We start from the raw sequence: 22444 nt of genomic DNA, 5'->3' as shown, positions 1-22444 counted from the left end.
TTTTTTTAAAAATTTGATTCGCGCGAAAAAAATTTTCTATAGAAATTCAAATTTTCATTGAATTTTACAAAAATCCACAAATGCAAGTAAATAAATTTATTGTTTGAGTACAAGTACAGACAATTTTCTGGTACAGTGAAGAACAGAGGTAAGAAAATTTGAACATGCAGTTGATGCGCAGGGAGTATGGATGCACACACATGTCTTAAATGTACACATATGTTACATACATTGGGTTGATGAATTAATGCGTATGTACTCGTTGACTTGTCACTCTTTACGCCGACAGTTTAAACCGAGTTATTTAGACTCTATTATCTAACACGATTGTACATCACGGGGTCAACGGTCATCGCGGTATTAATCTTTACTCCGCGTTCATGCTTGTATATATTATTATTTCTTCAACTCTTTTAATTTTTACAACTTTCGTTATACATATTTATTTCAAAAATGTTCATATATATGCTCGTTACAAAAATTAATAATTAAGGAAGAATTTTAAGATTCGTTTTTAAAAAAATTTTCTTCACAAAATCGATTGTGAATTTTGACAAATAATTTGAGCTTTTTTCAAATTCGTTTTAAAAATTTAATTTATGTATTATGATACTAAAGTTAACTGACGTCTAGTAATTTTTGAATTTTTTTAAAAATTACGTCTATAATTTATTTTATTTTCTACGTGTGCATATTCTTAGTTTATTTTTTTTTGTAATTGATTTGTTGAAAAAAAAAAAAAAAAACGATAATAATTAATTGTCTACTTTATGGCATGAGTGTAAATGTGGCAGACATACGTAAATTTTTTAATTTCGTATAAAAAAATTAAAGAATTAAAAATAATAAAATTTAAAAAAATGCATATACTGAATTTTGAATTGTCTCAATATGCATTTTTTGTTTTTATTTTATAAACATTTTAATTTATTATTTCATAATTTTTTAAATTTTCAAATAACCGCTAACTTTAATGATACTGAAGTTAGCAGACAATTACCAATTTTTGAATTTTTTTTCCCACAATTTGATTGAAAAAAAAAATAAATAAAAAATATGCCCATGTAGAAAATTTAAAAAACCATAGATGTAATTTTTTAAATACTTTTTTTTTTATAATCTGTCATTTTTAAAAAAATTCAAAAATTATCAGACGGCGGTGAACTTCAGTGTCATTAACTTTACTATCATATTTATGACACGGAAATTAGCCGACATTTTTGGATTCTTTTAAAAATTATAAATTATAAAAAAAAATATTTGAAAAAATTGCACTTTTAGTTTTTTGAATTTTCTACATGTGCATATTTTTAGTTCTTTTTTTTTTTAGAGAGAAAATTGTTATTTGTCTGCTAACATCAGTATCATCCCTGTTTAGAAAATCTCATAGAATCCAATAGATTCTCATAAATTCCTATAGAGATTTTATGAGAATAAATGAGTTCTATGAGAAGTGCTATGGTGGAGTATGGGGCCTTATACATACAGCTATAAGAATCTATCGAATTTTTTAAGCAGGGATACTAATTTTAAGATCGTTATATATTTTAGTGAAGACTTGAATTTTTATTGTTTAAAAAATAAAATTTTTGAAACTTTTAAAAATAAGTTAAATGTATTTTCAATGGTTGAAATTTTACAAATAATATCTTATCATTTATCGTAATCAGTAAAAGTATATCGAAATATAATATATAGTAGTATTAGATATAAATCTGAAATAAAAAGTATGATATAAAAATGAATAAGCGCAGACGATTTAGTTTACTGAGTATATTATAAGAAGATATATGAATAATGAAGTCATTTTAAACGGTATGAGGGATGAATAAAAATTTCCATTGAACTTGATCGCTTCTTCTGACCTTTTCTTAGCTTCTTCTATCCCATAACTTTACTTTTTCTTATTCTTGTTATTACTATTATTATTATTTTCTTCGCAACACTTTTTTACTGACAAACTCGTGAATGGCATGATTGATATAATATCGATATCTTATATTGTTTATCCATGAAAATTTAAATATGTGATTTTTTAAAACAAACATATATGAAAAGATTAAATATTTGATATTTTATTCCTTATATATTTATATATATTTGTTTACTAATTTAATGATGCATAACAAATAAGTTATTCAGTAAATTTTCCCAGCAAAAAATATTTTGCCTAATCATCATATTATGATTCAGACATAGAATATTTTTAAACATTGGAATGATAAATTAGTTATATGTAAGTATATATGTATTTGAAATATGTTCTTAAATATATATGAGGAATTGTAGTGTGAATGTAGCAGACATGATACAATTTATAAATTTGAAATAAATAAGTAAATAAATATTTACTCATTTATTAATTATTTACTCTATTTATTAATCATTTTAAATTTGTCTGATATTTGTTACATTAACACTCATAAATAAATTTAAATAATGAAATTTGAAAAAATGCGCGTACGGATCTTGCATTTCTAAATACGCATTTTATAATTTTTATTCCATTACATTTTATTTATTTATTTAAAAATTTAAAAAATTGGCATTTGTCAGTTAATTAGCACTTAATGATCCTGAAGTTGACAGAAAATAAAAAATTTTCGTAATTTTTTTTTTTTCAACACATCAATTACAAAAAAAAAATCTGAAAATATCCACCTGTCGAAAATTAAGGGCCAGTTTTTCAAACCGGATTTATTTTTAATACGAATTTGAATTATTATTGCTGATATATCTATTAGGGTGGTCGTTAAAAATTTAATTTTCTCAGACGCCCCATCAAAAGCTTCTTTTTAGTGAAAAAATACGTAGGGAATTTTTTTTTTTTGTTTTAGGTAAAAAGAACACGTGCCTCAGGACGATCAAAGTTCATTTTTCGATGCAATCGCGGTTTTCTTTAAATATCTCATGAAATATGCAGATTAAAGGAAAAAATCATAGGAACAATTTTGTAGGAAATTTAATTCTTGACAAAAAAGGTCATGTTCATTTTTTTTATAAATGTGTATTTATGAAGATATTTTAAAAAAACTTTTTTAGATCTTATCAATTGAGCATTTTAAGGATAACGAATGTCAAAGATAACGTTTTTTCTTAAATATAGACAACTTCGTAAATCGTAACATATCAATCCTTAATGCTTGTTGTAGTTTCTATATACTTAGAAAAATGTAATTTTCAAAATTTGTAATCCTTAAAATGCTCAATTCATAAGATCTAAAAAAGTTTTTTTAACATATCTTCATAAATACACATTTTATAAAAAAAATGAACATGACCTTTTTTGTCAAGAATTTAATTTCCTACAAAATTGTTCCTATGATTTTTTTCTTTAATCTGCATATTTCATGAGATATTTAAAAAAAACCGCGATTGTATCGAAAAATGAACTTTGATCGTCTTGAGGCACGTGTTCTTTTTACTTAAAACGAAAAAATCAAATTCCTCGCGTATTTTTTCACTGAAAAGAAGCTTTTTATGGGGCGTCTGAGAAAATTTAATTTTTAACGACCACCCTAATATCTATATATTATTAATGTATAAATATACTAGCAATGTTAATTTAAACCTGGATAAAAATAAACCCGGTTTGAAAATCTGGCCCTAAAAAATCTTTAGCTGCAATTTTTTGAAGTATTTTTTTTTTCTACAATTTATCGTTTTTGAAAAAAATAAAAAAATTATTAGAGGTCGGCTAACTTCAGTATCATTTACACGAGTGTGAATGTAGCAGACATTAGACAAATTTAAAATTGTAAATAAGTAGAGTAAATAATTATAAAAATAATATTTATAAAAAATGCACTTATTAATTTTTAAATTTTTTGAGTGCGCATTTTTTTTTAATTTTATTTTATTAATTATTTACTCTATTTATAATTAATTTGAAATTTGTCTGATATCTGCTGCATTTACACTCATTATAATCCTAAATTTAGCAGACAGTTAAAAATTTTTCAACAATTTAATTTATAAAAATTAAAAATATACACATGTAGAAAATTAAAAAAACTACAAGTGCAATTTTTTAAAATATTTTTTTTTTTTATGATTTATCGTTTGTAAAAAAATTCAAAAATTATTAGACGTCAGCTGACTTCAGTATCATATATAACTCACCCTCATCCTTATCTAAAAATTCTAAAATACTATTTGTTTAAATTCAATTTTATATTAATTATCATAAAATAACCTCAGCTGTCACTTAGTGTTAGAAACTGGACCCTTTTCCTTACGCAAAATTTCATTAAATTCAAATAAAAACAAATGAGTATGATCGTAACTGACAAGTGGTAGTTTTTTAAATTTTCAAATAAATAAATAAAACGTAAGTAGAATAAAAATAAACAAAATCCGTATGTAGATAAATGCAGGATCCGTACGCGCATTTTTTCAAATTTATTTATTTAAATTTATTTAAAATTTATAAATTCTCTGATGTCTGTCACATTCACACTCATAAAAATGAACATAAAATAGTAACGATCACATGCGGCCATTTGTATCTGTCACGTGACCTCAAATCACGTGACAGCACTAGTTTTAAAAAAATTTACCAGGAGCGCCACTCATCAATCGCAGCCATGACGAGCTTGCATTCAAGTTGGACATTGTATTAAACCAATCATCATCATCATCATGATCAAAATCATCTGATCGACTTGTTTTCAATTTCCACTACTCCAGAGTCCAAAGCCCGAACCTCTTTCGTACATCACGAGACCAAAACATTCGAATTTGTTTCTATTGCTCAACATTCTGGTGTTTTACTTTTTATTTATATACTTAGTTATAAACGTAAACATATTTATTTATATTGTACTCTACCAGTGACATAAATCTTCCACTTGCATTTAATTAATTAATATTAGTAATAAACAATTATTAGTAAATAAAAAGTATGTCGACATCAGTGATAGGAAGACGATTATCAATGCCGGCAATTGTTAGAAACTTGCCAATTTTAACAACATCTCGGTAAGAAATTTTATTAAATCATTTGAAAAATATGAGTAAATTTGCCTGACAATTGTCAATTTTTTAAGTTTTTAAATAAATAAATAAAATGTAAGAGTAAAAATTTAAAAATCCGTACTTAGATAATTGAAAAATTACGCGCATTTTTTAAAATTTCATTTTAATTTATTTATTTAAGATTTTTAAATTGTCTCATATCTGATACATTTATACCCATAAGTAATTGTCTAATTATTGTTTTTTTTTTTTAATGATAAAGATTTATCACGAGATCATTACCGTTAAGTCAAGACAAAAGTGAAGGATGGCTAAGTAAACTTGGTGTAAGAAAAATAGAACCTACCAAAGAATCACATTCACGAATGCTGTCAGACAAAGAAGTTATTTATGCATTACACACCCACAATGTACGACCTGATTCTATTGATAAATATCTCGCTAATTAGTAAGTGCAATGACTATTTTCAATGACTAATATTTTTTTTTTAATCATTCATGCTAATAAGTTCAATTACTTTTTATTACCCAGCTGATGTCAATTACAGTCAAATAAATGATTCTGAAGTTAACCGATGTCTAATAATTTTTTGATTTTTTCAAAACGATAAATAATTTTAAAACAATATTTTGAAAAATTGCACCTGGAGTTTATTAAATTTTCTACATGTGCATATTTTTAGTTTTTTTTTTTTTTTTTGGATTTGATTCGTTGAAAAAAAAATCTGAAAATTGTCACTTAACAATTTTTGAATTTGTCCAACAAATTGATTACAAAAAAAAAAAATAAAAATTTGCATGTGAAAAAAATTGAAAAAGCTACAGGTGCAATTTTTTTTTTTTTTCTATAATTTATCGTGACTAAAAAAATCTAAAAGTTATTAGACGTCAGCTAACTTATCATTAGAAATTATAGTAAAATTTTTATGAGAAATTTAAATTTTTCATGTGATAATTGAGCTGCTAAAAAAAAATCAATTTAAATTTGAAGCGGATTTTATTTAAATTTATAATAAGAATAAATGAAAACAAAAATATTTTGTTTATTTCTTATAAAAATATTTAAAAATAAATTATTATCTCATGGATTTAAATTAAACTTACAATTTATTTTAATTAATTTTTCATTATCGTCATCGAGTAAGAAAACAAAAAAAATTTTTATCAAAAGATTTTAATTGACAAAAAAAAACTAAGTTAAGACCTTCTGTATAATTATCAAAATTTTTATTTACTATTAATTATTATAATTTATGAATTAAAAATTTATATATAAATAATAATAACATGTCTTGTTTATTTAAATTACAGCAAAGAAAATGTAAATCTCATCCATTCCAAGAAGAGTGAATTAAATTGCGAATTAGTCGGCTCGTGGACTGTTGAAGTCGGCGATCTTGATCAGGCTTTACATCTGTGGCAGTACACTGGAGGATTTGAACGTATTGATCGCGCTCAAATAGCGTTATCTAAAGATGAAGTACTGAATTTGAATTTATAATAATTTAGCTGCCAAGGGATTCATTGGTGATAATTATTTTTTCAGTCTTATCAACGATTATTACGAGAGCGCGGTAACTTTTTGCGATCACGGCACTTGCAGTATCTGCTGGCATTTAGTTACTGGCCGCTTCTGGGTAAACGTGAGGGCCCAAATATCTATGAGATAAGAAGCTATAGATTAAGACCTGGTACCATGATTGAGTGGGGTAACAATTGGGCACGTGCTATTAATTATAGGAGAAATAATGATGAAGCATTTGCTGGTTACTTTTCACAGATTGGAAGACTTTATAATGTCCATCATATTTGGTGTAAGTATTCTGTTGATAATGAAAGTAAAAGACCTGGTAGTCCAGTCGATACTCCGAAATAGGAGACATTCTCGAAAGTTGGTGCAAATTTGGTTGAAGGTCTATGATGTCATCCCAATCTCCATCCAAAATAAAGTCGTAACCCATAAACAGATTTTTTGAAAATATTTCATAAACAAAAAAAAATTTGCACAAAACTTTCCTACAAAAGTTGTAGAGAAAAAAATCATATAAAAAAGTATAAGAAATTTTTTTTGTATTTATAAAAAAAAACACGTAATAGATTTTTGAAATTTCGAAGCGTAAGCTTATTGAACTTTTATCATATAAGGATGCACTACTGAAGTAGAAAAAGATGTGTACGTAGAGCTGCGACATGAGTATAAGCAGTCCGATTATAGGTACACATTTTTTTTTATTTCAGTGGCGCATCCTTACGTTGTAAAAAATCGGGAGTGAATTTGGAGTGATTACAGATTTTATTTAAATCCGAATCCACTTGGAGTTTCGGAGTTTTTTTAAATCACTCCGTAAACGGAGTAAATAGGGAGTTTGTTTTTTCAGCGGAGAGATTTCGGAGTGATCTGGATTTTATTTAAATCCGCATTCACTCCGATTCGGAGTTCAAAGAAACTCTGAATGTTCAAATAAACTAAAAATTTTTTTTTGTTCATGAAATATTTGTATAAAATCTATTTTCGGGGTGTTATTGTTTTTCTTTTCAACCCTAAGGTGATAACTTTTTTATTCTGGGTGCCGTTAGTGAGTGACATCTTACGGCTGCCCAATTTCAAAACACAGTAACTGACAAAAATAAGATTTTTGAAATATGCATCGGATCATGTTCACAAGACTCCACTGGAACTAAAAAATACTAAACAATCGATTTCGAAAAATTTGTCGCTTACTGTGTTTTGAAATTGAGCAGCGGCTTAGACCTTCATCCAAATTTGCACCGACTTTCGAGAATGTCTCCTATTTCAGAGTATCGACTGGATAAGTACCCGATCAAGGAACTAGTACTCGATCACTCATATATTTGTATATCTATATCTACTAAATATATCTGTACAAGTCCATGATTGATCGGGTATTATATCCCTGATCGGGTACTGGGTCTCTTACCTTATCCATGAAAAAAAAAAAAAAAAACATAAGCTTTTGTGCTAGATAGTAATCGCCTTAAAGTAAAGAGGATTTGAATACGTTTGTATATAAATTATTTATACTTTAAGCTAATTACTATCCAACATAAGTTTGTTGGTTACTAAAATTTCGGTTTATAAAATTTCATTAAATTTTTGCTGCTAAAAAAAATTTCAAAGTATTTACGAGTGAACTGAAAAAAAATCTAATAATTTGCATTCTATAATAATTTAAATTTCGAGTTTTAAATTCAAAATTTATTAATAATTAAAATAATGAATTAAATAAAATAATAATTTCGGTCTCTCTTAAATTCATTTAAATAATTTTGATCAAAAGCTCTTTCAGGGTGGCCACAAAGAAATGATTTCAAAATTCCCTGATATTTCCCGGTTTTCCAGTTAAGTTTTTCACATTTTTCCCTGATTTAGAAATTTTATTCGTATCATTTAGATATTCCAAGTTTTTATTATATTTTTATTTTTAATATTTAAATTTGATAATTAAATCATGCAAAAAACCATAAAAAATGGCAATAAAATAAATTAATATTGCCTACTTTTGGTTATTCGATGTTAAAAATGTATAGTTAAAATATTTAATACGAAATTTTATGATTTAAATAAATTCAAAATACACTGGTTACATAAATTAAGGGATATTAAAAAAATTTCAAATTTTTTAGTAATTTTCAACAGTTTGTAACTCGAAGGAAAATGGTCGTACAATAAAAAACAAAAAGTCAAACTGTAGCTTCAAGTGTCTAGTTTTCTGATCTGGGTTTTAAAATTTTGTTATTATGCACGGTTCCGGAGCAATCAAAAATCAATCATAATTATCAAAAAAAATTTATTGAAGCTCAAAGACCGTTTTTAAGACGAGCAAAAATTTGGTAAATTTCTTTTTCGATAGTTTTCTTAGGATTACTCTGGATCCGCACATAATAAAAAAATTTAAAGACCAGATCAGAAAACTAGACACTTGAAGCTACAATTTGAATTTTTTGTTTTTGTCATATGACCATTTTCCTTCGAGTTATAATCTGTTGAAAATCACTCTAAAATTTGAAATTTTTTTAAAATTTCTTAATTTTTATAACTAGTGTAGAATTTAAAATTTTTTTAATTTTGAACTGTTACAATTTAATACTCGGATACTTTTAGAAATTCCCTGACATTTCCATGATATTTCCCGGTTGCATTAAATTCCCTGATAATTCCCGATATTCCCGGTTCGTGGCCACCCGGTCCTTATCATTAATTTTAGTATCTAATTTATAAATATTAATTAAAAATATTTATTTAAAATAATCAGGCTATAAAGATCTACAAGCAAGAAGAGAAACTCGTGAAAGCGCATGGAGATCACCAGGATGGGACGAATGTGTTGCTTACACAGTGCCACTTATACGTGAAATGCACAGTCGTATTTTAAAACCCACAAATTTTTCACCTACTCAATAAAATTTTTATTGTTTATAATTATTATTTTTTATATATATATTTATATATAAATATTATTATTTTTGTTAAAAATGATTTATCAGTTTTAAAAAAGCAGCTTAAAAAAAAGCTATTGCTTTTTTAAATTTATCCAAACGAGTCATTAAAAGTAACATTCTTATCACAATTACTACGCAAATACTTATTATTATTTTTTTTTATATATATTTCTAATTATACACTTAATAACAAAACAGAAAAAATTTATTTGATTTTGAATTAAAGAATTGCATTAACAATTCAATGTGTATATTAATTGGTATATAAAATATCAACTAATTAATTAGTAAATAATAATATATAATTAATTATTAATAAATATAATAAAATATTTAAAAAAATCTCATCGTGTTCAATCCTTTCTACTTTTTTTAATCTCTCAGATCATGTGCGATTTAATTTTTAATTAACCGCATTATAAATAATAATTAATGAGTAAGAAATTGGTCGCGCGTTAAAAATACGTATGATAATGATAATTATAAATAATTTTAGTGAAAAATTACAATTTAAACAAAAAAATTCATCATTTTAAAACTCATCCGTATATTAAATCGTCTTTTAAAAACAATAGTTATTTAGTTACTTAAATGTTTTATAATTATTCATTAATTTTAATGTTAATTGACAATTTTAATTGCCTTTGGAAGAGCCCATGGTCAATGTGGAAGGCAAATTTAAAAAAAAAACAACATTTTATTATTAATTATTGATAGTAATTAATAATTACACTGTAAAAAATTGGGAAGTGATTACGGATTTTATTTAAATTCTAATTTACTCAGAGTCTGGAGTAAAAAAAAATCAGTATGCATACGGAGTAAATAAGAAGTTTGTTTTTTCAGGGAAATGATCTGGATTTTATTTGAATCTGCATTTACTCCGGTTCAGAGTTTTAATATTAAAGTAAACTTCTTTTAGGAAATGATTTAAATTTGAACCGGAATTTGAATATTGAATTGGACTTCCCTTTGTAGTGAATTCAACTCCGAAGAGATTAAATGAATAAAGCGTCATCTGCTCCGTATTCACTCGGAGTCTAAGAGTAAATAAGGAGTTAGTTTTCTAAGCGGAGTGTCTTGATTTTATTTAAATCCGCATTGATTCCGGTTCGGAGTTTTGATATGAAAGTAAATTCTTTTTAGGAGTTAAATTAACTCCGAGGGGATCAAATAAATAAACAGTCATCCGATCCATGTTCACTCAGAGTCTCGGAGTTATTTATTCCTTATTTAGGAGCTTGTTTTTTCAGCGGAGTGATTTTATTTAAAGCTGCATTGACTCTGATTCGGGGTTTTGATATTAAAGTAAACTCTTTTTAGGAGTTAAATTTACTCCGAAGGGATTAAATGAATAAAGAGTCATCTGCTCCGTATTTACTCGGAGTCTTGGAGTAAATAAGGAGTCAGTTTTCTAAGCGGAGTGTCTTGATTTTATCTAAATCCGCATTGACTCTGATTCGGAGTTTTGATATTAAAGTAAACTCTTTTTAGGAGTAAATTTAACTTCAAACCGGAATTTAAATATTAAATTGAACTTCCCTTCGTAATAAATTTAACTCCGAGGGTATAAAATAAATAAAAAGTCATCCACTCCGTATTAACTCCAGATTGACTTCATGTTCACTCCACTAATTTTTTACAGTGTACTTATAATCATACGCCCAGCGGATGCATTACTCCCTTTTTTTATTTAATCGTGCTTTGGATAAAAAACATTTAAGCTTCATTTAAATTTTAATTACTTATTAATTATAATAATTATTATTTTGTTTAAATAATCTAATATTTAAATTAAGTCTACCGAATATTTTAAAATGCCAACAATTAAAAAATTATGTTTCATTTTTATTTTTTTTTTTATTTTACTAAACTTATTATCGGCAATAATAGCAAAGTGCAATAATGTTATTTATTATTATTATTATAATAATAATATAAAATAATATTTATCAATTAATTAAACTATTAATTACTATTACTGATTATATTTAATATTTTCTAGTAATTAATTATGTTTTGTTACCGAAGTCATTAATTATTAATCTATTTAATGGTTGATATACTCGTAGCGATCCTTTATAATACAAACAAATGTTAATTTTTTAGATATTAATTAATTAATTAATTTATTATTATTATTATTATTATTATTATTATTATTATTATTATTATTATTATTATTATTAATATATAATATTATTGGAGCAGATCCTAAAAAATATGGTCGCTGTACCAAATAAATCTTTAGCCAAATGACAAATAATTAAATATAATTATATATTTATATAAATATTATTTTGTTTTTAATTATTAATGTTATCATGTGTAAACAATTATTATTATTATTAATTATATTTAATTATTATTATTATTCCCTTCGACTTTCATACACTAGCTCTTAATCAATTGATACTTTAAATTAATTATAAATTATTTACATGGTTATTATAATTATAATTTTTATTTTTTTTTTTACGTCATTTAATCAGCAGATTGTGACATCAAATTTAAGTATTTTAATTTATCATGGAAAAAATATATTTATTTTAATTTCACTTAAAGACAAATTTAAATTTAAATCATTAGTTTACTGATTTTTATTAATTTTAATTAATTAATTAAAGTAGTTAACTAAAATCGTTGCTTTATTTCGTTAAAGCGCTTAAGCTTTTGATTTTTAAATAAAATAATAATGATAAATGTCACAATTTGGTGATTAATTTTAAAAATTATCGAGTATAAGATACAAAATTTAATGGGGAATGATAAATTGAGGTAAATAATTTAGTAATTTTTTTTTTTAAATAAGAAATGTAAATGAAAATGGGCGTTTGTTGTATGAGGAAGTATATATATTATATATATACTACATATATACAGAAAAAAAAAGATTTCTTGGCGCCAGAAAAATTTTGCATTTTGAAAATGAAAATAAAAATTTTCTTGGGATTAAAAAAAAATTTCTTAGCTCAAGAATTTTCTTTTCACCTCAAGAAAATATTTTCACGCCCCAAGAAAATCTTTGCATTAAAAAATGAAAATAAAATTTTTCTTAAGACAATAAAAAAATTTCTTGGCTCGAGAATTTTCTTTTCACCTCAAGAAAATATTTTTACGCCCCAAGAAAATTTTTAATTCCAATTCATAATAAAAAAAAAATTTTCGGGGCAAGTAAAAATTTTCTGGGTAAAAAAATCCTTTTTTTCTGTATATATATCTATATCTATATATATATATACTATCTTTACTGGAAACCTTAGCCATTGACAGTATTGATAAAATTAAAAAAAATTTTTTGATACATTAAAACTTACGTAGTCTTCTATATTATTTTTAAAATTAATGTCACGTGGGCTCGTTTGGAGACATGTCTTATATCCATAAGATGTTGATTGTAGTTATTATTATTATTATATATTTATAATTATTGTATTAATAATAATAATAATGTTAATGTTTATTTAAATGTTATTAATATTAATTTTAATTTTAATAATTAAAGACTATTGGGAGGAAAAGATGTAGAGCTATTGCTGTGAGCTAAACTCAACATGGAACCACTTAGACTGTCATCGTCTGGATAAGATTCTTTTGATGCTTCGGCTATTGCTAGTGCACTGTAAAATAATTGTCATTATTAATAATCTGATAAAACCAGTAATTTTTTGACGTAACAAGTAATTATGCAGTTCCGTTATATTTTTAATGTCATCTGTGATGACGGTACGGAAGTTTGTGCTCAACAATAAGAATAAAAAAAAGAATTCGCGCAAATTCCCCTGTATCAAAATGACGTTCGCGAGTGAAATTCATATGAATTAAATTAAAAGATATATTCAAATATCGAATGTCATAAAAAAACGTCGAAATTGAGGCTATGAAAAAAATATTTCAATAAGACAATCAACAAGACAATTGAATCGTTTGTTTGAGAAAGCCCATAAGTCATGTTTTTTGCATTTTTGGGTTCTTTCGATATCCCTCCATAGAAATCGATCAAAATATGCATCAAATCAGCGTTTAAAAAAAAATTAACGGGGTAAAGGCAATTTCATTTAATTAAGAAACCCCATAAGTCAATGATTCAAATAAACATTTGCAGTTTCAGTTTTACAGAAATCATTTTTGTTTTTAATTTAAAATTCGCGCTTTTTTGGGAAATTAATTTCAAATGTTGTTTTATTGTTGACTGTTATAAGACTAATTAAAATGTTTAAATTAATTATAATTTTTCGTAATTTCTGAGTTTCAGAGTTCAAATACATATTTTATACTTCATTTTATCAGTGTAATAAATGATTTGAGTGGAAACATTTAAAAAAAACAATGATTTTATAACTTTTTTTCCGTTTGGTTGAGAAACCCCATAAGTCAATCAACTTTAAATAATTTTTTTAAGTAGTTTCAGTTAAAAAATTAAATTTTTCTTGTTGGAATCTTTTTCAGAGACGCTAACATTATCGTATTCAATTATTTATTTATTATTTTAATGTCAAGTTTTTCCAAAAAAATGTTTTTTGTGTTTCCTGAAAAATTTTGTTTTCTCGACTTATGGGGTTTCTCAAATAAACGATTCAATTGTCTTGCTGATGGTCTTGCTGTCAAATTCTTTTCTTTTATTCCTAATGTTGAGCAAAAACTTTCGTACCCTGGTCATCATATTTTTAATTAATTTTTTTTTTGTCACAGAGACGACTCAGTAATTAATTAATATCATTAATAAATAAATAAACCACTTAATTACTTGAATAATTTAATAATTTAATTAAAATACCTAAAACCAATTCTTGCGCTCTCGTCATCAAACTGCTGCAACTCACGTTCCTGTCTTTCATGCAACAAACGTATTCTCTCACTGCGTTCCTGTAAAAACTCCTGAGTTTCAAGTTCCATTTTCTGTTCAAGCAAAGCCCGTCTTACAGAAACACGATCTTCTAACTCGCGACGCTCACGATTTCTCTGTGCCTCAGCTTGCATTTTATTTTTCGACTGATACGCCATCAGTATCTCCAGCTCATAATTAAGCCGTTCTTTCAGATGATGACACTCAACCTCCTGGGACTCGTCTAGTCTGATGCTCTGTTTCTGCAGCATCTCAGCGATGCTCTGCTCATACTGATCACCCAACAACGCGAGCTTGCGTCGCTGTTCCTCCTTCAATTTCTTAATTACTGTTTTCTGTTCATCTTTTGGAGTTGTCTGTAAAATCTGTGCCTTGAGCGCTTTGTACTGACGCGTTTGAATCTTACACGTCTCACGGAATTGTTTTCTAATCTGCATTTCCTTTTGTTTCAAACTCTTGGGCTGTTGTTTTAATTCAAGGGCATGTTTTTTTCTCAAATCACGCTCCGCACGCTGCATATAATCCTGTTGATTACACAACTCAGTGGCATGTTGCCGCTGTATCTGTTCCTCTCTCAAAGAATGTACAGCCCGCTGCTGCCGATACTCCAGCTCCTGAGTTTTCTCATGATGCCTCAGCAGCATAGCATGCGCTTGCTCCAATTGCTGTTGCCGTTTATTTAATTCCTCGCGCAACAACTCCTGCTCAAGACTATGAAATATCAGCAATTTTTTTCTACGAAATTTGCGTATCTCAAGATCAAGATACTCGCGTTGCCCACGAGCAAGTCGCTGCTCTTCTTGAGCTTCCATCTGCCTCAAATTATCCTTCTGGCTTTGCAATGTCGCGTCACGCTGACGTTTGGGTGTTACTTCATCCTGAGACAATTCTTTCTTCCATCGTTCTTTGTAAGCCTTGTACTCGCGTTTCTGTTGTGTCTCGAGTGCTTTACGATCAGCCTCCTGACGGCCAATTATTTCTTTCTGTAATTTCTTCTCGGCATTTTGATTCTGCTTCAACTTACGTTCTAACTCCTGCAAGTGCCTGAACTGTAACTTCTCCAGTTCTTTGCTAAACTGTTGCAACAAAGTCTCGTACTCTTTGTCCAACAATTGTTTGTGTGACTCGACCTCCATTTTGCAACGCTCTTCAAGTTTAACGAGCGCGCCCTGATGCTCGCGTCGCATACGCTTGTACCCGCTCATTTGCTCGTGCATTTCTTCTTGCATATGTTCTTTCTGTTGCTTAGTAACTATTGATGTCGTACGGATTGTGGCAAAATTATTGGCACCATGTTCTATTAAATTGGCAGTGACACCCGTTACTTTGTGACGATTACGAACGGACCCAGATGAAAAATCATTTGAATCAGCATTCGGCAGTGGCAGGCTATTTGTTGATGAACTTTGTGAACTTGCGGATACACCCATTGAGTGAATCGAGTGCTCGGATGTTATCGAATTACTTTTACTGCTGTCACCACCTGTTTGTTCATCAGGTGTATCTACAATTAATTTAACTGATAAGTTACTAAAATATAGATAAATAAATAAATGTAAATGCAAATACACACCATCAGCATCACCAGCAGCACTTTCAGTTTCACAAGCATCAATCATTAATATTTTTTTCATTTTTCTATAATTTAAATTATCTAATTCACGTACTGCTGCTTTTGTTCGTTGAATCAAATCAATTAAAACTTGAGGGGAACGTGTACGTGTTACAAATGGATGCTAATAAATAAATAATTTTATTAATATTTATAATAAATTATAATTTATTTTTAATGAAGGGACTGTGGCTTTGCTGATTTAGTTTAATTGACATCTTATTGAATTTCGGATGCTTCGTTAAAAAGTTTTTTATATTCTCATATCCATATGTGATCAAGGGCATTCTCAGACAGTGCCGACTTTTTAAAAATTTTCAATGACAATTGTCATCAGCGTATCAAAATTTTATCAATTGATTAAAAAAAAATTGAAACCTTATTTGAAAAAAAGACAATTTCGCTAAGGTATAGATTTAAAAAAAGTAACTTACAATTGATATCAATTGGAAGTTAAACGAAATTTTGAAAATTTCAGTAAAATTTTTATGTCAGTATAATTTGAATTTTTAAATTTTGTAGGCTAAAATTTATCCAACAAATTTCGTTTAAGGCCATTTTCAAATAGTGCCCCCATTTTTTTTAAATATTCAATGACTTTCAACTGTGATGACTGTATTAAAATTTTGATAATTAATTTAAAAAAAGTTTAAGCATTAATTGAAAAAAGGGCAACGCAGTTACAATTTCGCCGAGACAGATTTAAAAAAAAATTATTTTCAGTTGATATCAATTAGGAGTTAAACAAAAGTTGTTAAATAAATTTCAGTAAAATCTTTATGTCAATTTTATAATTTGGAATGTAAAATTTTTTAGGATAAAATTTATTTAATAAATTTCGTTTAACTCTTCATTGATTTTAACTATGAGTTATTTTTTTAAAAATCTATATTTCGGCGAAATTGTAACTGCGTTGCCCTTTTTTCAATTAATTAATAAAATTTTAATACTGTTATGACAGTTCAAGGTCATTGAATATTTTAAAAAGTGGGGACGGCTCTGTCGGAGAATGCCCTTAACTCCTAATTGATAACAACTGTAAGAAATTCTTTTAAATTCTATACCTCGGCGAAATTTTATGTATAGTATAAAATATATATAAAAAAATATAAGAAATAAAATTATAAGGGGCATATGTCGATTACAGATTCCGATGACGCAGGAGTGTTGATGATCCGGGTCCCGATGATTCAGATCCCAAATATCTAGATTCCCATTACACAGCCCCGATGATACATATAATCAATCACCCAGATCCTGATGACACAGATTTACACTCTTACTTACTGACCGTAAATCTTAAATCAAAAAGAAAATATTGAATTCAAAATTTTCTATAGGTTTTTTTTAGACGTTGGAAATCCTGATTTTCTATAAACTTTCTATAGAAATTCTTGAATCCACCATTTTCTTTTCGATTTAAAATTTACGGTCAGTAAGTAAGAAAGTCAATCCGTGTCATCAGGAATCTGTTCCATAAGAATTCGGATACTCGGGATCCAAATATTCGGGATCTGGATCATCAATACATCTGCGTCATAGGCATCTGTGTAATAGACATCCACCCTTTATATGAAGTAAGTTAACACTTTTTGAAACCAAACATCATACATCATTTTATTCTTTATATATATATTTTTTCATTCATTTTATGATTTAGATATGGGTATGATGTAAAAATTTTTAACAAAACGTTACCCGAAATGCAATAAAAGATGTCAATTAAACTAGATCAGTAAAGCCGTGGTCCCTTGATTGCAAAAAATATATAAGATCGTGGAATAAATTAAATAAACAAAATAATAAAAACAATAATAAAATACTTACTCCAAGTAATGTACCAGACGAAGGTCGTTCATTTGGACTCTTAGTTAAACAAACTTCAACAAAATATCCAAAGACATCGGACCAATCCGGTGAGTTTAACGTCGGTGTATCATTCTGCGCGATATGATAAAGCGCACTCATAGCATTCATATTAAAATACGGTGGTTTTCTTTCCGCTGAAATAATTATAACAATAAAATACCCGTCCAAGGCATTGCGACGTTTAAATAAATATATATAAATATATGTTGATACCTTGTAGATGAAAGTGGCGTTAAAAAAAAAAAATAAACAAAACGAACCTTACCCAATTCGATACACGTGATTCCAAGTGACCAAACGTCAACCTTTCCATCGTACTGTCCTTCATCCATAGCAAGAATAACTTCCGGCGCCATCCAGTATGGAGTGCCGACAAAACTATTCGCTGGACATTTGATACTCGCGGAACCAAAGTCTGCGAGTTTAACAGTACCATTTTCAGTCAATAAAATATTACCAGCTTTTACGTCACGGTGTATTCTACCCAGCGAGTGGAGGTAATGTAATCCGCGTAATACTCCTTCGCATATTGCTGCAATCTCGTCTTCTTTTAACGGACGTTTGTGGACTTCTATTATGTCAGAAGCCGAACCGAGACAGTATTCCATTACCAGCTAGACAACAGACAAAAACAACAAATAATAATTAATTTATATTTTATAATCAATTATATCGACGTTCTAATTAGCAAATTGTCAAACTCCATTTCATAAAATCCTCCATTTATGATGTACCTGAAGATCAGAACGAAATGAAAAGTAAAAAATCTACTGGATCTAGATTTCTGAAATGTTTCGTATGTCAGTCGAAAATTGCAGGCAACCCCCAACTCCTCAAGTCAAATTACATGATTTTTTTTTCATTTTCGTTGCGCAACAAACGTTCCGATCTTCAGGTACATCATTTAAACGAAAAAAAAGTTTTTTTCGTCTAAAAATCAATTCCATACCTAATATATCGTCCCCTTTCTATGTGAATCTCGTAGTTGTCTCAAAATATCTATTCTGTTACTCGTGCGTTAATGGAAATATTAAAATTCAAAAGTCTCTCGAACATTCTGTTATAATTATTAAAATTTTAAGCTTTTTTTAGGCAACTGCAGTACTAGAGAATGTTTTTCACTCATAATTTTAATTATGAAAACAAAGTAGTTACAAGGTTTACCCAGAAAGACGACGAATATGTAGAATATTTCTGTCTACATACTCAAATAATATTGATTCTGGCTATTACTAAGGTAAGAGACCCAATAGCCGATCAGGGAACTAGTACCCGATCACTCATGTATTTATATATCTGTATTTACTAAATATATCTATGCAAATTCATGAAGTGATCGAGTACTAGTTCCCTGAACGGGTACTAGGTCTTTTACCTCATCAGAAAATTGACCAGAATCACCTCCTAAAAAATATTAAGCCAGACAATTTGCTAATTAGAAAGTCGATTTGTAATTACAATCAGCAATAAATAAATTACCCATGCTGTATGATCACGCAAATAACATCCTTTGTATTCAATGGTGTTCGGATGATTAAGCTGTCTCAGAAATCTTATTTCCTTGAGAATATCCTGCCACTTCTCGACAGTCTGCTTGCCGAGGTAGGACATTTTTTTAATAGCAACAATTTCTTTGGTGAGCGAACACCTCGCGTAGTAAACTGCACCGAAGCTTCCATGTCCGATTTCACGCAAGTCTTCAAATATTTTTTCCGGGTCATTTTTTTCAAATAGTTCGGCAATCTCAGGGTCCTTGAGACTACCGGGTCTCGGTACTGCTGGCATAGTAATTTATTATAAGTACGTACAATATTTATTGTCCGTCACTTTTATTTTATTTTATCTATTTTTTTTTTCTATCACTTATCAGGTTTATTACCCGATGGTTCACCACCGCCACCGACAACAGCACCACCACGTGAGTTCATAGAATTTTACCTTGTGCCTCGTGTGAGCTCATGTCAGTCCATCCTCTAATTAACTAGATTGTTTTACCTACAAGTAAACAAATATATTTAATTATAAATTCAAATAATAATAATAATAATAATAATTATTATTATTATTATTATTATTATTATTATTTTTATTAAGAAACATATTTTAAAATTTAAACAAGTGTCATTACTACTAAATATTTATGATACTGCAGTTAGCTAACGTCTATCAACTTTTGAATTTTTTTAAAAACGATAAATAAAAAAAAAAATGCACTTATATTTTTTTTAATTTTCAACATGTGTATTTTTTTAATTTTTTAAAACTAAATTTAAAAAAAAAAAATTAGAAAAATTTTTAATTGTCTGCTGACTTCAGAATCATAATGAGTGAATGCAGCAGACATCAAATTTAAAATGATTAATAAATAGAGTAAATAATTGATAAAATTAAATTTTAAAAAATGCACATTTAAAAAATTAAAAAATTAATGTGCATTTTTTGAAAAACTTATTTTTAAAATTATTTATAATTTAAAATTTGTCTGATGTCTGGTACATTGACACTCGTGGATCATAAATATTTAACAAGTGTAATTAGTTATTAAAATAAATAAAACTTTTGATCAAAAATCAATGGCCATGGCATTGGCCGCGAATTCATCGACCGCAAATTATTTTTTTACTAAATTTCACTTTAACTTTTTTTATTTAAATTGTAGTGACCTGATACTTAACAAGACAACGCACGTCAACGGAGACATTAATTACTAATTAATATTTAAAGTAAAATAATTGGATTGATAAGTAGATAAAAAATTATAAACTAGAGTAGATTCCTCGTAGAGAAGAGGAAAAGAAAAAAAAATTTAATTGTCCCTCTACTCGCACCAACTTGCGTTACAATTGACGTTCATAAATCTCGCCCAGCACACAACAATAACAAGGACTAAAATCACCGTAAATAAATTAACAGAATTTAAATTATCTGAAAATTACAACAGTTAATTTATCATATATTTCTAATACTAGATATATATTTTAAAATAATGTAATATACTTTTCTTGAAAGTTTTTTTTTTGTTGAGTTGTATGTAGATGTGAGTTAATAAAAAAAAAAGCTAGGATGGTAATATTCACCTACAAAATGGCGATAAGCTGAACATGCGCGCGATCACAAAACATACAGACACTTTTGTTTTTGTTAACACACTAATCACATAGTAACATTTATATATTATTATATATATTTATTGATAATAAACATTATTGATATTATTTATAAAATAATTATTAAATTTATAATTATTTTATTATAATTATAAATTATTATGTATGTACACGCCCCGATATATCTTTAATATTGTAGATTGAAGAGTGTGGAGTGACACGCACGCATGCACGCGAATTTATTCACTAATTAATTACACACGCGCATGAGAAACTATTTTATGATAAACTGATTTGTGTATTTTAAGTATTTTGTTATTTACTTTTTTAAATATTTTTATTCGCTGACAGGGAAATGGATTTTTAGTGAGGGTGATAGGTGAGGATGTAATTTTTGGGATTACTTTATTAGTTGGACGAACCCTTAACCCTTTAGCTAAACTCCGGCTTAGGTTGCTAGTGAGGTCTCTAGGTGTCGAAGTTGAGAAATAAGAAACAGAGGCATCTGCTGGTTTTTGGGTTTTGAATTTCGCGCGCTGGAAGTCAGTTTAAATTTTCGCGCGAAGGCGAGACGAAGACGAGTTTCAAAGATATTTTAAGAATTTATGGGGAAAAATTTTGTCAAAAAGCAGGATTGGGTCAAAATTAATTTGAATTTTATTTAGAGAACGTGAGAACTCAATTTTTTTGAAATTATTTAATGGTGAAGTCAGAAGACGTCTAATAAGTTTGAGACAACAAAGTTACCGGACATTGGACAATTTTTTAAATTTTGAAATAATAAATTAGAATGTTTATAAAATAAAAATAAAAAAAATTCACGTTCAGAAAATTCAAAATACAGTGCACGTATTTTTTTTAATTTTATTATTTTATTTTTTTATATGCAATTAAAAAATTGTATGTCTGATGAATGTGAATGTAGCTGACGATTTAAAATTTAAAATATTTTGAAATAAGTGAATTAAATGTAAAAAGAATAAAATTTAAAAAATGCGCATTTATAAAATTTGAAAATCAGTGTGTGAATTTTTTTATATTCATATTTTTTATTGTTTTATTCGTTTATTTTTAATTTAAAATTTGTCGCATATCTGCTACATTTACACTCATAATAATTTTTGGATTTTTTTAAAAACGATAAATTATAAAAAAAAACAATTGCACCTGCAATTTTTCTCAATTTTCTACAAGTGTATATTTTTAGTTTTTTTTTATTTTGTAATGGATTTGTTCAAAAGAACGAAAAAAAATCCAAAAATTTTTAACTGTCTACTAACTTCGGAATTATAATTATTTATTTTTTGTGGTTTATTCAACATTTATTTCTGAGGATCTAGGACTTAGTCTAATATTTTTTTCTAATTACAATTTAGATGTTTTTTTTCTTTATTTTAAAAGAACAAAATTTTGAAAACGAACATTTCTATGCAATTTTTAGTATTTTTGAATATTTTTAAAATTATCATCCTGAAATTAGCAGACATTAAAAAAATTTTGGGTTTTTTTTTTTCAACAAATTAATTACAAAATAAAAAAAAAACAAAAAATATGCACTTATAGAAAATTAAA

General features: G+C 27.3%; 2 protein-coding genes across 16 annotated transcripts; one reads left to right on the top strand and one right to left on the bottom strand.

Moving 5' to 3' along the window:
* The first annotated feature begins 4573 nt into the window (after nt 1–4573).
* Nucleotides 4574–9400, top strand: LOC130677590 (protein NipSnap). Its single transcript, XM_057484424.1, has 5 exons — nt 4574–4980; nt 5240–5425; nt 6289–6457; nt 6524–6791; nt 9252–9400. Exons 1-5 carry the CDS (start codon nt 4904–4906, stop codon nt 9398–9400), a joined length of 849 nt encoding a protein of 282 aa, XP_057340407.1. The 5' UTR covers nt 4574–4903.
* On the bottom strand, nt 9219–21314 carry LOC130677587 (serine/threonine-protein kinase Tao). Of its 15 annotated transcripts, none has more exons than XM_057484406.1 (8): nt 20843–21314; nt 19645–19760; nt 19245–19543; nt 18031–18379; nt 17724–17899; nt 15858–16020; nt 14216–15788; nt 9219–13058 (listed from the first exon to the last, which is right to left on the bottom strand). In XM_057484406.1, the coding sequence occupies exons 2-8, from the start codon at nt 19691–19693 to the stop codon at nt 12938–12940; spliced, it is 2730 nt and encodes a 909-aa protein (XP_057340389.1). In that variant the 5' UTR covers nt 19694–19760; nt 20843–21314; the 3' UTR covers nt 9219–12937. The 15 variants fall into 15 exon arrangements, with proteins under 15 accessions (XP_057340389.1, XP_057340394.1, XP_057340398.1 ...); XM_057484411.1 differs by having other exon boundaries at nt 19245–19540; nt 20843–21312; XM_057484415.1 differs by having other exon boundaries at nt 19704–19760; nt 20843–21312.
* Between the last annotated feature and the right edge of the window lie 1130 nt (nt 21315–22444).

The sequence above is a fragment of the Microplitis mediator genome, chromosome 11 (genome assembly GCF_029852145.1).
Source record: "Microplitis mediator isolate UGA2020A chromosome 11, iyMicMedi2.1, whole genome shotgun sequence".
Lineage (NCBI taxonomy): Eukaryota > Metazoa > Arthropoda > Insecta > Hymenoptera > Braconidae > Microplitis > Microplitis mediator.
This window is presented reverse-complemented; position numbering and strand designations above follow the sequence as displayed.

Bases quoted from the DNA above. Each gene is read 5' to 3' on its own strand.
- LOC130677590 (XM_057484424.1), top strand. From the start codon at position 4,904: ATGTCGACATCAGTGATAGGAAGACGATTATCAATGCCGGCAATTGTT. The intron at 5,426-6,288 runs GTAAGTGCAATG...TTTAAATTACAG, and splicing joins GATAAATATCTCGCTAATTA to CAAAGAAAATGTAAATCTCA. The intron at 6,792-9,251 runs GTAAGTATTCTG...TAAAATAATCAG, and splicing joins TAATGTCCATCATATTTGGT to GCTATAAAGATCTACAAGCA.
- LOC130677587 (XM_057484406.1), bottom strand. From the start codon at position 19,693: ATGAACTCACGTGGTGGTGCTGTTGTCGGTGGCGGTGGTGAACCATCG. The intron at 17,900-18,030 runs GTAAGGTTCGTT...TAATTATTTCAG, and splicing joins AATCACGTGTATCGAATTGG to CGGAAAGAAAACCACCGTAT. The intron at 15,789-15,857 runs GTGTGTATTTGC...AATTAATTGTAG, and splicing joins TGCTGCTGGTGATGCTGATG to ATACACCTGATGAACAAACA.